This window comes from Rhinoraja longicauda, unplaced genomic scaffold (assembly GCF_053455715.1).
Source record: "Rhinoraja longicauda isolate Sanriku21f unplaced genomic scaffold, sRhiLon1.1 Scf000342, whole genome shotgun sequence".
In the NCBI taxonomy this organism is placed as follows: domain Eukaryota; kingdom Metazoa; phylum Chordata; class Chondrichthyes; order Rajiformes; family Arhynchobatidae; genus Rhinoraja; species Rhinoraja longicauda.
The window spans coordinates 73,774-86,723 of NW_027601560.1; the positions used below are offsets into that span (position 1 = coordinate 73,774).

Here is a 12,950-nt window from a genome sequence, read left to right on the forward strand (position 1 = left end):
TCCCAATAGCTCACACCATTGGGTCCTGGCTACATCCTCGTAAATCTTTTCTGCACCCATTCTAGCTTAATGGTTTTCGAGAGAGAATTAGATTTAGCTCTTAGGGCTAAAAGGATCAAGGGCTATGGAGAAAAAGCAAGAACGGGGTACTGATTTTAGATGATCAGCCATGATCAGCCATGATCATATTGAATGGCGGTGCTGGCTCGAAGGGCCGAATGGCCTACTCCTGCTTCTAAGATAGGGTGACCAAAACTGAACATAGCACTCTAAATGTGGCCTCACCAATGTCCTGTACAACTGTAACATAACATCACAGCTTCTATGCTCAATTCCATGACTGATGAAGGACGATACACCAAAAGCCTCTTTACCACCCTATCGACCTCTGATGCCACTTTCAGAGAACTATGTACCTGTATTCCAATATCCCTCTGCTCCACAACACTCCCCAGTGCCCTCCCATTCACTGTGAAGGTTCAGCCCTGATTTGACTTCCCAAAATGTAACACCTCACACTTATCTGCATTAAACCCCATTAGCCATCCCTCAGCTCAATTACCCAGCTGATCAAGATTCTTCTGTGATTTTTGACAACCATCTTCACTTTCTACTTACCCCCTAGTTTATGATCATCTGCAAACTTAGATGCATAGACATGCCTTCTATATTCTCATCCAGATCATTGATATAAACCACACACACCAATGGGCCCAGCACTGATCATTGAGGCCCACCACTAGTCACAGGTCTCTAGTCCTGAAAAGATATCCCTTTCAGCACCCACTTCTGCTTCCTTCCATGAAGCCAGTTCTCTATCCAGCTCTGCCTGCATTTCATGCGATCTAACTTTCCAAAATAGCCTACCATGCAAAAACTTATCAAAATCCATATAGATAATGTTTACGGCCTTACTCTCGTCAATCTTTTTGGTTACTTTAAAAATTAAATGAAATTCGTAAAACATGATTTCCCAAGTCCAAAACCGTGCTGACTATCCCTAATTAGCTCTGGTCTATCCAAATGATTATATACCTTATCCCTGGGAATCCTCTCCAGTAACTTACCTGCGATAGATGTTAGGCTCACTGGTCTATAATTCCCAGACTTTTCCTTGCAGCCCTTTTTAAATAGAAGCACAACATTAGACACCATCCAGTCACCTGCCTCTCATCCGTGTCCAACGATAATTCATATTTCTCAGCCAGCCTGTCGCAATTTCTTCTCTAGCTTCCCGCAGTGTCCTTGGATATATCTGATCAGGACCAGGATAGTTATCTACCTTCATATGCCCTAGGTATCCAACAACAGTAATATGGACTGTCCTCAAAACTTCCCCATTGACTGATCCAAGCTCCCAAGCCTTCATGTTTTTCTCCATGGTAAAAAACAGAAGTCAAAACAACAACATTCATTAAGATGTTATGTTAAACTAAATCCCCATCTCTGTCTTCGGTGCATGTTAAGAATTCCATGGCACTATTTGTAGATCATTGTGTTCCCCTCGTGACATAGGCTATGCTGATACTTCTACCAATATCAGTGATATTGATTAAATAACCATTAATTTCTCTGTGTTTTGAGGCCTTGCTCTGTTTAAATAGATTGTGGTCTTTCCACAGTACAATATCAACAACATTTCAGAAGTACTTAAATGATCGCAGTCTGCTTCGGTACATCATAATGTTTTGAAAATCATTATATAAATGTATGTTTGTAAACTATTGTTATTATTGATGTGACTAAACACCCAGAACATAATCTATTGTTGCAATCTAACATTATAGAGATGCAGTTCTTTCAAGTACAAAAACTAAAGAGGTTCTTGACATGAACAATGCAGTGATGGAAGTGAAAGGTCTTCCTGATATAATTAGTAAGTATGGTTTGTTTAAACAATTTTTTAATGGTCTTTCTCCAATCCAATTTTATTTTTATCTCTTCCTTAAAGGTGCTGCCTTATGTTGAGTTGCTATTCCAGTGAAACTCAGGGCAGGCGAAGTTTGGGGTCGGGATTCTTCATCAATCTGAAGAAGTGTTCTGACCCAAAGCTTTGCATGTCTATTCCCTCCACAGATGCTGCCTGACCGGGGTGAGTTCTTCCAGTACTTTGTGTTTTGCTCAAGATTGTGGCATCTGCAGTTCCTTGTGACTCTATCCAAATTTTATCCTGATGCTCACAGATGAACATATGAGTAGAGATCAACAAACACAAGATCCTTCCCTTTCCATTAGTTGAATTGCATTGAAGGAAGAGGAGAGCCACATGCTGCTCAGACTGAGATAGGTAACTCTGCACCCGCTAATAGTTTATTCAACCCACTGCTAGTCTACATGGCTCAGCATTTCACCAAACCTGACCCTTTGCTCATCCAAACTGCAAGAATCTTGGAAGAATGTTCAACGTTTTTTTGCATTTTATCATCTGTCCTGGAGATGTTGTTATTAATTTTTATTTTCTGCTGCTGCCATTAGTTTGAATCCACCAGTGTTTAAGGGAAACCAGTGCATTGTGGCGTGATAATGATGGGATAGTGCATCCTGCCAATTTATTGGCAATGCCTTTCCATAAGACCATAAGACATAGGAGCAGAATTAGGCCATTCGGTCTATTGAGTCTGCTCTGCCATTCGATCATGGCTGATATATTTTTCCTTCTCAACCCCATTCTCCTGCCTTCTTTCTGTAACCTTTCATGCCCTTACTAATCAAGAACGTATCAATCTCCACTTTAAAAACACCTGATGTCTTGGCCTCCACTGCCATCTGTAGCAATGAATTCCACAGATTCACCATCTTCTGGCTAAAGAAACTCCTCATCATCTCCATTGTCTTTTTATTCTGAGCCTGTGCCCTCTGGTCCTAGACTCTCCCACAAATGTAAACATCTTCTAGAGATCCATTCTATCTATCCCAGGGCCAACATAGGATTTAATGCCTTGGTTTGTTTGGCTTTACCCAGGATACAGTTTTGATTTACGAATTGCAGTCTGTTTTAACACCGATTAATAAGATGGGTCTTTGTTCATTGAAATTTGGTATGCTACAAGTGGAATGTCTCTAAGTTAACTGACTGAAACCAGATAGAAGGTTTGGATCAATGCTGCCCAAGTTCCCTCACCATCCATGGAATCTGCTCTGTGAACCCCACCTCCACCCTGTATCGCTGCCCCTGCACAGACCCCACAACTTACCCAACTATTGATCCTACTGTAGACCCAAAACAGGCAAAGCTCCGTAAAGCTTTCTTTTTGAATAGGCACCTGGTTGGGAGTAAGGTTAAGGTCGGTTGGTTAAAATGGAATGTGCTTTCTGTAGCAGTTTAGTTTAGTTTAGTTTAGAGATACAGTGCGGAAACAGGCCCTTTGGCGACCAGTTCTCCACCGCCCCGTGCCACTGCCGGATGCGCATGATTTGCATGCTCATCTTGGAGCAGTGCCCAAATCATTCGACCCCCAGGCTGCTGAAGGGCCTCCACCTTGACCCAGACAATCGACCCTCACCTTGCTCTGTTCAGCCTCTATGCCCCGGGACGCCTCTCGCAGTCGACCTCGGAATCCCTAGAGTTCCTCCTAGGGTACAGAAGATGAGCTCCCAGCCCGCTTACCGACACCGTTCTCAACATCCATAAGCCCCCACCGCCATGGCGTCATGGGAGCAAGATTAATTATAAATGAAAAGGGGATCTTCCTGTGGGAGGATTCATATGTGGAGCTCCACAGCAGTATGAATCATGTAGAAGCAAGTCTCACCGTTCTTGGGAACACTAGCCTCTCCATGAGCTGACTGCCCTGTTTGCTGGCAAGGTGTCCATTAATGATTCTTGTGTTAGTCACATTCAAACCTGCATTGCATAATATCACTTTGACCGGGCACCTCTGTGCTTTGGAAGAAGCTAAAACAAATGTAGCTTTCTATGGGACTTGAATTTGTAAGTAAGCTTTGACTAAATTCCTTCAAATCCAGACAAAAATATTGTGCTGTGAAGGACATAGATTTCTTGGTGTTTATTTAAAATGTGTTGCTGAAGGTGATATTTTCCTTTAAACAGTTCCTACAAAAGTAGGCTCCAGCGTTATTCAGCAGATGACAGCAAATAAAGAGGAAGGTCATGAATCAGTAGTAATGAACATGGAACAAAAACTGATCACCATCAGCAGGGTATGATGATATTGTCTTTCTTTCTCTCTTTTGCCTTCACTCATTGCTCTCCATCATATTACTATGTGCAATTTGAGATTTGGACAGATAAATAGATAGAATGGATTTAGAGGACAATGGGCCAAATACAGGCAAATAAGATTTGCCGAATGGGCAAGGTTAACCAAAGGACCTGTTTTTGAAGCTGTACAGCTCCATGACTCTATGCACAAAAGGATGACTTTTGAACTTGTGTTGTGGTCTACCCTTGCTTCAGAATGTACTTCCCACTTAATTACCTTCGTTGTATGTTGACGGTTTAGACTTAAATTCAAAGTATGGCTTTTGTTTTCTCCCAATTTCTCATGTCATGTCTGAGGTGGTAACAACTTTAATACAAATTTAATATTGTCCAATGTTAATTTATATACAGATTTAATACTGTCCAATGTCAGTTTGTTATCCAGTGTTCCTGAGTACAGTTCCAATATCTCACTGCTTCCTCCGAATGCAGTCTTTTCTAATTCACATTTCAAGGACAGAAATAACCTTTACTTTGTGGCATTCTTAGGAGCTTGAAACCCGGTTTACTCAATCTGCTCAGCAACTACTGCGGGACATTGAACAATCTCACCAAGATGTTAATGAACTATTGTTAAATATGGAAGGTGAAAGTGATTTGTCTACATTGACATTTGAGGTAAATTTCTCTTCATTTTTAAATACACTTCTACTAGCAATAAGTAGATATAACAGGTTGAACTTTATGCAAAATTCTTTGAAGGCAAATGCAGACTTAGAAAACACTAAAAGGTACGCTGTTTTTTGATAAAGGTTGAGACAAATTCTTTGAAACAGAAATGGGGCTTGCAATGTGCAACTAACATAATATCAATGCGAGATTTATTTCACCAAGTTTCCTGGCATGGTGTAGGGTATACTGTTCCAGCACAGGAGAAACTGGATTGGGTTTGTATAAGTGACTTGTACATATTACAGGTGGCTACTCCAAAATCTGTAACTATCACCAAGCTTAATTTTAATAAGCTGAAATTATTTAATTTTGACTAAATTCATAAAATCTTTGAAATGCATAATAGAGTGTTGAGCACCTGAAAGAGGAGGTTAGAGGGAGCTTTTAATGCCTGTTTTGATATAAGATTGAACATCAAGCTATCTTTAGGGGAAGCACCATGGCTCTGCTGATAGAGCTGCTGTCTCACAGTGCCAGAGATCTCACCCTGGGTGCTCTCTATGTGGAGTTTGCACATTCCCCCTGTGACCACATGGGTTTCTTCTGGGTGTTCTAGTTTCCTCCCACATCCTAAAGGTGTATGGATTTGTAGGTTAACTAGCCGCTGTTTGTTACCCCTATTGTCTAGGCTAGGGAGTGGATGTGACAGTGGGATAACATATAACTTGCGTGAACTGGTGATTGATGGTCAGTGTGGACTCGGTAGGCCAAAATGCCAGTTTCCATGCTGCATCTCTAGACAAGCTATCTTTCAATTTCAGATGTATTTCCAATATACTCTGTACTCAGCAATATTTATATTTATTTTTGTCTTTGCCTATTTTGGTGTGATTGTTATTTGAGTGTTGTTCCATTGCGGAACATTCTGTGGGAGTGCTTTCACCATAGAAACTTCAGCAGTTCAAGAAATTAGCTCCCCATCACTTTGTCCAAAGTAATGAGTATTGAGCATTAAAAGCTATCTATCGCTCATATATCTCAAAAGAATAAAAGCCAGCTCCATACTGCTCAGCAGTTGAAGGCCTTCTTGGGTGCCTCGTACCCTAATTTTATTGCACTCATCCTTGAACCAATTCTTCACTTGAACTATGATCTGCCAACTTTGGAATGGATCTGTCTTTGTTAGCTATTTAACGCATTATGAAAAATGCCAGCCTTTTTAAACAATGTGTATTATTTTCTTTTGCAACAATGTAATTTATCTTTGTCTGAAAAATTGTACTTATATTTGTAGAGTCTAAATAATGTCTGGGACCAAATTATGAAATCGGTGAAACACAGGAGGGGTCAGATCAAAGAATTTGATAGAGCTTACAAAGAATATGAAAAAGAAAGAGTGAAACAGGTAATTGATTTAATACGAAATCCCTGTATTCTTTTCCCTACATATTCCAACTGTGGTCTGCCTAAGAGTAAATCTCCTCTATTTGAACAGCTGGTTGTTTGATCTTTCAAGGTTTTTCATCGGGACATGCATAGATTTTCAAACACGACGCTTTGAATCCCAGATGATCCCAGTGCAAAATAATCTTGGGGCTTCATAAGAATATTGGATTTCCAGCAAATGAAAATCAGATGCTGGAAACGCGAAATAAATATAAAAAGATTGAACACACACAGCAGGTCTTGCAGTACTTATGGAAGGAGGAACAGAGTTGCTGTTTTAGGCAGAGACCCATGGTAGACCGATATTAAGATTTAGGCAGAGACCGATATATACTCTTGTTGGAAGTGGTCATTGCCTGACACGTGTCTGAATGGCATTTCATAGGCTTTTTGACAGGCACATGGATAGGCATAAAATGGAGGGATAAGGATCATGTACAAGCAGTTGAGATGTACAAGCATTGTACAGTGCAGATATGGTGGCCAAGCAGGCTGTTCCTGTGCTATATAGTTCTATGCTCTATGTTCTTTGACATAAATATTACTTGCCACATACCAACCCATGCTTTAGCATTATCCAAGAGTTACGGCATGGATTTCGTCAACATTTGTGGAGTTATGAATGAAATGGAATGTGGTATAATCTTCAATTAATATACCACTTCTGAGACTATAATGGAGGAAAGATATTAAGATTTTTCAGCGCAGGCCACTCTCTGGACAACGTTCTTAAATTATTTTTACTTAAATTCGAACGAATCTCTAATCCTACTCCCAGTTAGATGCTTCAGTGATGTCAAGGGCAGATGTCCTCACCTTAGGAATTCAGCGTTTTGCCTCTGTTTGAACCAGAACCACAATTGTGTTGATAGCTGAGTGGTCCTGTTGTGATCCAGACTGTACATCAGTGATCAAATAAGTTGGTGTCACTTGTTAGCATCATTGACAATGCCTTCCCATCACTTTGTTGATGATTGAGGTGAGACTTGTGGTGATAATAAGCCATAATGGATGTGTCCTTGTAATGCTGACAGAACGTAACTGGGCAATTTTCTACACTGGGGAATGCCAGGAGAGCTGCTTTCAGAATCCATGGCCTTTGCAATATCAGTACTCTCAGCCTTTTCAATTATATGAAGAATTGTTTAGGTCTTATGTTGGTGGGAATCTCAGGAAAATCAAAAATGGATCATTATTATATATACTTTGTGAATATAAATTGTTAATAATATAAATTTATATCTGTGATTCAGATAACAGCTGAATTTAAAGAATCCGTGAAGGCTATAGAAAAGATTGCTTATTTACCAGAAAGTGATATTTATCGATTTATCGATAAAGAAGCAATGGTAAGAAGAAAATATTTAAATGACCTGATTGTTTCAGAAATGTGATAGTTGGTTGTTGCATTTGGAAAATCGTCGAGGTAGCTCCATGGGCTGTCTTTCAGCAGGTCTGTCGGTCTTGCCAAAACCACTCCTTCTCCTCCTGATCCACCTTGAGATGGACCCAGATATAGTCATATGCCTTTCTTTGTTGTGGCTACTCGGTGCCCCTCTCCCCCCCCCCCCCTCCCCACCCCCTCCCCTCCCCTCTTCCCTATAAAGTCTAGGATCTGAGAATTCCATACTTAGGATTTATCTATTGTGGACAATTCTGAACTCTGGATGGTGTGTGCTTGGCACTATGTCCTTGCAGAATGTCACAGATGTAAAATTTCATGATGTCACATAAACCAAGTTGTACACGAAGAGTATCTTTAGCAAGCATGATGCACTTCATAATATGAAAATTAAGAGATGCCTTATTGGTTTACTTCCCATCTCACAGTTTGTTTTAGCACTTGTTTATTTTGCAAAACAATATATACATGAGATGCTAACCAATGCAAATAATTCTGTTTCATCCATTCTCATTCTGCACAGTTGGTGAATCAGGCCTTGCTGGCAAATCATAGAGCAATGAGCAAATTGTATGTTAACCTGATCAAGGTTGATCTGAAGCATGAGATGTCAAATCGTGAGAAATGGAACAACAAGGTTGAACACATGAAAATCTTCAAGAAGCAGACCATTCTTCAGAAACTGAAGTGAGTCTTTTTGTTACCAAGACTATAAATAGTGTTGAGAAATAACCTACAGTGATCGAATAGTGAAAGGCTTGGATAGAGTGGATGTGGAGAAGATGTTTCCATAAGGACTCTAGTCTAGGACTAGAGGTCATAGCGTCAGAATTATTCCTTTAAGAAAGAGATGAGGAGGAATTTCTTTAGTCATAAGGTGGTGAATTGGTGGAATTCTATGCCACAGAAGGCCGAGGAGGCCGTCAATGGATATTTTTAAGGTAGTGATAGTTAGATTCTTGATTGGTACGGATGTCAAGTGTTATGGGAAGAAGGCAGGAGAATGGGGTTAGGAAGGAGAGATAGATCAGCTATGATTGAATGGCGTAGACTTGATGGCCCAAATGGCCTAATTCTGCTTCTATCACTTATGAACATATTTAATAGTCGTGCTAACAAGTTAATCTGATAGCTTTGTTTCTGAAAGTAAATTGGCCCACCATTTTTTTTAATAACTTTTTTTGACTTCTGACTCTTACTTTATTGCACTGACTGTACTCTTGAATCAATTTCATTCCATAATCGGGATGGTGCGGTAACACTTCTGATAAATGCACATAGATTTTCTCGTCATTTTATTTTATTTGTTAGAAAAGATTGAAAATAAATTATTTTTGTAAGTTGGCTAGTTACATCTTTCAACCACTTCTAAGTAATTTTGACCCTTAAGTACATAATTCAGTGGTTTTTTTTAATGTAATTGTTTAATATTGATAGTTGTCCACTGTAAGCCCTATGTCAGACACTAATATTATTAGAACTGATAATAAACGTTTTGCGTATCATCACAGTTTTGAGTATTGAATATTCGGCTTTGTTATTTGTTTAAATGCTTCTCAATGTTTATCTTTTTGTTTTGTTCCTCCTTTCACAGAAATTATTTGGCAAAGGACTGGGAAATTGGTTTTTTAACGGAACAGGATTTATTAAGGAAACAACAGCAAGGACTAAACGGTGCACGGATCCAGCTTCTTGAGGAGATAATGTAGGTTCAAGAAGCACGATCTTGATGAAGGGTCACAATATGAGCATACTTTATTCAGATGTACGAAATGTTGAACATTTACAGTAAATGAAAATGACAGAACTGCAGATGCTGGAAATCTGAAATAATAACAGAAAATGCTGGAAACAGCTGGTTGGACAGCATCTGTGAGAAGAAAAACAGTTAATGCTTCAGGTCGAGGACTCCAACCAGGGAAAGTTGGAAAACAAGCCAGATTCACATTGCAGAGAAGGCGGTGATTGGGTTGAAAAGAACAAAGCGTGGCCAGGATTACGATAGGAATAAATTGTATCATAAGATCATAAGCGATTTGACCCAACCTCTGACACCCATACTAATGAAGAATCTATCAATAATCTACAGTGTCGATCTCTGCCTTAAATATATCCACTGACTTTGCCTCCACAGCCTTCTGTGGCAAAGAATTCCACAGATTCACCACCCTCTGATGAAAGAAATCCCACATCATCTTCTTCCCAAAAGAACATCCTTTGATTCTGAGGCTATGACCTCTAGTCCTCCCACTAGTAGAAACATCCTCTCCACATCCACTCTTTCACTATTCTGTACGTTTCAATGAGGTTCACCCTCATTCTGCAGTTTAAACAAATATTGCAATACTTTAACCGTGACAGGAATAAATAAGGGAGATGCTGGATGATATGACAGAGGTGAGAGTGGGTTTTATCAAGGGGAAAGAATGGTGTCAGCAGTTCAGTTTGATTAAGTTCTAATAAAATGCCATTAGATTCCATTAATCTGACTCAGATTATGCAAGTTGTTGCTTTGCAATTCAAATTTAGCTTATTTAATGTTTATTTGTAATTTTTTGCAGAAACATTAAGCCATCTGATTGCAATAACTCACTGAAAAACTGGTATGATTCCTTAAATGCCTTAAATCAGCAGATAGGTAAGTATATTAGATCAAAATGTGTTGATATGAATGACGGCTTTGATTTGCTTTCGGGATAGAAGGTAACATAATCACATAACATATCTTTGTGATTGTGGCGCAGCGGTAGAGTTGCTGTCTTGCAGCAAATGCAACGCCGGAGACTCGGGTTCGACTACGGGTGCTGTCTATAGGGAGTTTGTACGTTCTCCCCGTGACCTGCGTGGGTTTTCTTCGAGATCTTCGGTTTCCTCCCACACTCCAAAGACGTACAGGTTTGTAGGTTAATTGGCTTGGTAAAAAATGTAAAAATTGTCCCTAGTGGGTATAGGATAGTGTTAATGTGCGTGGATCGCTGGTCGGTGCGGGCTCAGTGGGTCGAAAGGGCCTGTTTCTGCGCTGTATCTCTAAACTAAACTAAAATAAAATTATTTTAAAAGTCAATTGCATAAGATCAATGAGTAATGAGTGGATTATGCTGTCAGACACTGGCACCAACTGGGGATAGAGGTGAATCAAACAAGATGTAGCAATGGGAAATATATATTTTATCATGTTCAATAGGGATTTGGAGAAATATATTGCACCAGGAAATAAAACCAAATGATTGAATAATTAAACCGAATGAATGAGTGAAATAAACTAAGGAAAACGCAAAGCAGAGGAAGGCTTAATTGAATTTTTTTAAATGTTAGGAATAAAATAAACTTACAATAGGAGAGGCAAGGTAGTTAGTGTGGAACATAAAATCAATAGTATAATAACTACAGAAAAATAAAGAGCAAAGGAAATTCAGGATATTCAAGGTTTCATGGTTTCAAGGTCAGTTTATTGTCACATGTACCGGTTAAGTTACAGCAAAATGTGAGTTACCATACAGCCATACTAAGTGAACAGCAACAAGACACACAACCACATAAAAGTCAACACAAACATCCATCACTGTGGATTCCACATTCCTCACTGTGATGAAAGGCAATGAAGTTTGATCTTCCTCGTGTTCTCCTGCGGTCGGGGCAGTCAAACCATCCGCAGTTGGGGCGATCAAAGCTCCCGCAGCCGACGATCAAAGCCCTGTCGGGGTGATCGAAACTCCCGCGTCGGGGCGGTTGAAACTCTCTCCACGGCATGGAGCTCCCAGGTCGGCCTCTTCTTATCAGAGACCGCGGGCTTCACGATGTTAAAGTCCACAGGCCCCGCGTTTGGAGCTTCGATCCCCGGCAAAGGAATCGCAAGCTCCGCGATGTTAAAGTCCCGCAGACTCCCGCGGCTTGGAGCGCCGGGTCGGTCTCCAGGAAAGGCCGCCAACTCCACGATGTTAGGCCACAGTGGGGATGGAGATACGATACGGGAAAAAATCGTATCTCCATCGAGGTAAAAGATTGAAAAAAAATTCCCCCAACCCCCCACCCCCACATAAAACAAACCAAGAAACACTAAAACATACTTTTAGCATATACTAAAAATAACAAAAAGAAGAAAGGACAGACAGACTGTTGGCGAGGCAGCCACTGCTGGTGGCGCCACCCGGTGATAGGTTCAGTAAGAAATGCACAGGAAATACAGGGCTGATTTTCATTGATTTGGCCTACCACTCTGGTCTGCCACCATTTTTGTCGAAGTCACTTGTATATCGGGATGAATCTAGGAAGTTCAACTTGCTTGCAGAACTGGCTTTGGAAAAATTTGGTGAGGCCCTCTGGTGCATTGGGCCCACAGTGAGTGAGAGTGATCACACAAGGCGTCTGGATCTGTGTCCTGCCCACAACAACCATCAAGCCGCCACGTCACTCTCCCAAAACCAGTTGTATAAATGAGGATAGTTTAAATACTCTCTGCTCAGGTTTTAAACTTCGAGGTGTCTTTAAATCCTTCCATAAAATTGAAATAAAATGAATAACATCCACAAAGTGTTGTAAAATTTCAAAGAAACTAGTTTAGTTTAATTTCGATTAGAGATACAGCGTGGAAACAGGTCCTTCGGTCCACCGGGCCTATGCCTACCAGCAATCACCCGTACACCAGATCTATCCTACACATTAGAGGCAAAGACACAAAATGCTGGGGTAACTCAGCGGGACAGGCAGCATCTCTGGATTGAAGGAATGGGTGACGTTTCGGGTCGGAACCAAATAAAAGGTGTGAAATAAAATGGAGTCCACAAAACTGGACTTTAATATGAGGAAAAACAAAGATGTTTTTTGCTAACCTGTTTTAACATCATTTTGTCCATTTATTAGTTTGCCCCTTATATTTTGTTTCACATTTCTAAGTCAAAATTTATACAATGTACACTTGTGCGAAACTGCAATATATTTCTATAACCAGAGATCGATAATAATAATGATTTTTATTTAATTTCTAGATACACTGCACATTAACTATGTAGGAAAATTGCAGAGTTATTATGAAAATCTCTATCATGAATGGATAACAGAAATTGGAAAATGTAAGGTGGGTACTAAAGTGCTAAAGGATTGAAAGTACAGATGCCTCAAGGATGTCGATACGTACCACCAGGGAACCAATAGTTGGGATGGCAAGTAGCACAGTGGGTAGATCTGCTGCAGAGGCCTGGGTTCATTCTAGATCTTGGGTGCTATCTGTGTGGAGTTTGCATGTTCTCTCTGTGACTTCATGGGTTTCCT

The 12,950-nt window shown here is 40.2% G+C and overlaps 1 protein-coding gene across 1 annotated transcript in view; it reads left to right on the forward strand.

Moving 5' to 3' along the window:
• Window positions 1-12,950, forward strand: part of LOC144590841 (coiled-coil domain-containing protein 180-like) — a gene marked incomplete at its 3' end in the record, with an annotated part of 45,880 nt that overhangs the window by 5,741 nt on the left and 27,189 nt on the right. Inside the window, exons 4-12 of the mRNA XM_078395233.1 lie at window positions 1,788-1,876; window positions 4,052-4,161; window positions 4,712-4,840; window positions 6,129-6,239; window positions 7,534-7,629; window positions 8,206-8,369; window positions 9,277-9,387; window positions 10,244-10,320; window positions 12,668-12,756. Of these exons, the coding sequence (XP_078251359.1) occupies window positions 1,788-1,876; window positions 4,052-4,161; window positions 4,712-4,840; window positions 6,129-6,239; window positions 7,534-7,629; window positions 8,206-8,369; window positions 9,277-9,387; window positions 10,244-10,320; window positions 12,668-12,756 (976 nt within the window). The remainder of the gene's footprint in view (window positions 1-1,787; window positions 1,877-4,051; window positions 4,162-4,711; window positions 4,841-6,128; window positions 6,240-7,533; window positions 7,630-8,205; window positions 8,370-9,276; window positions 9,388-10,243; window positions 10,321-12,667; window positions 12,757-12,950) is intronic.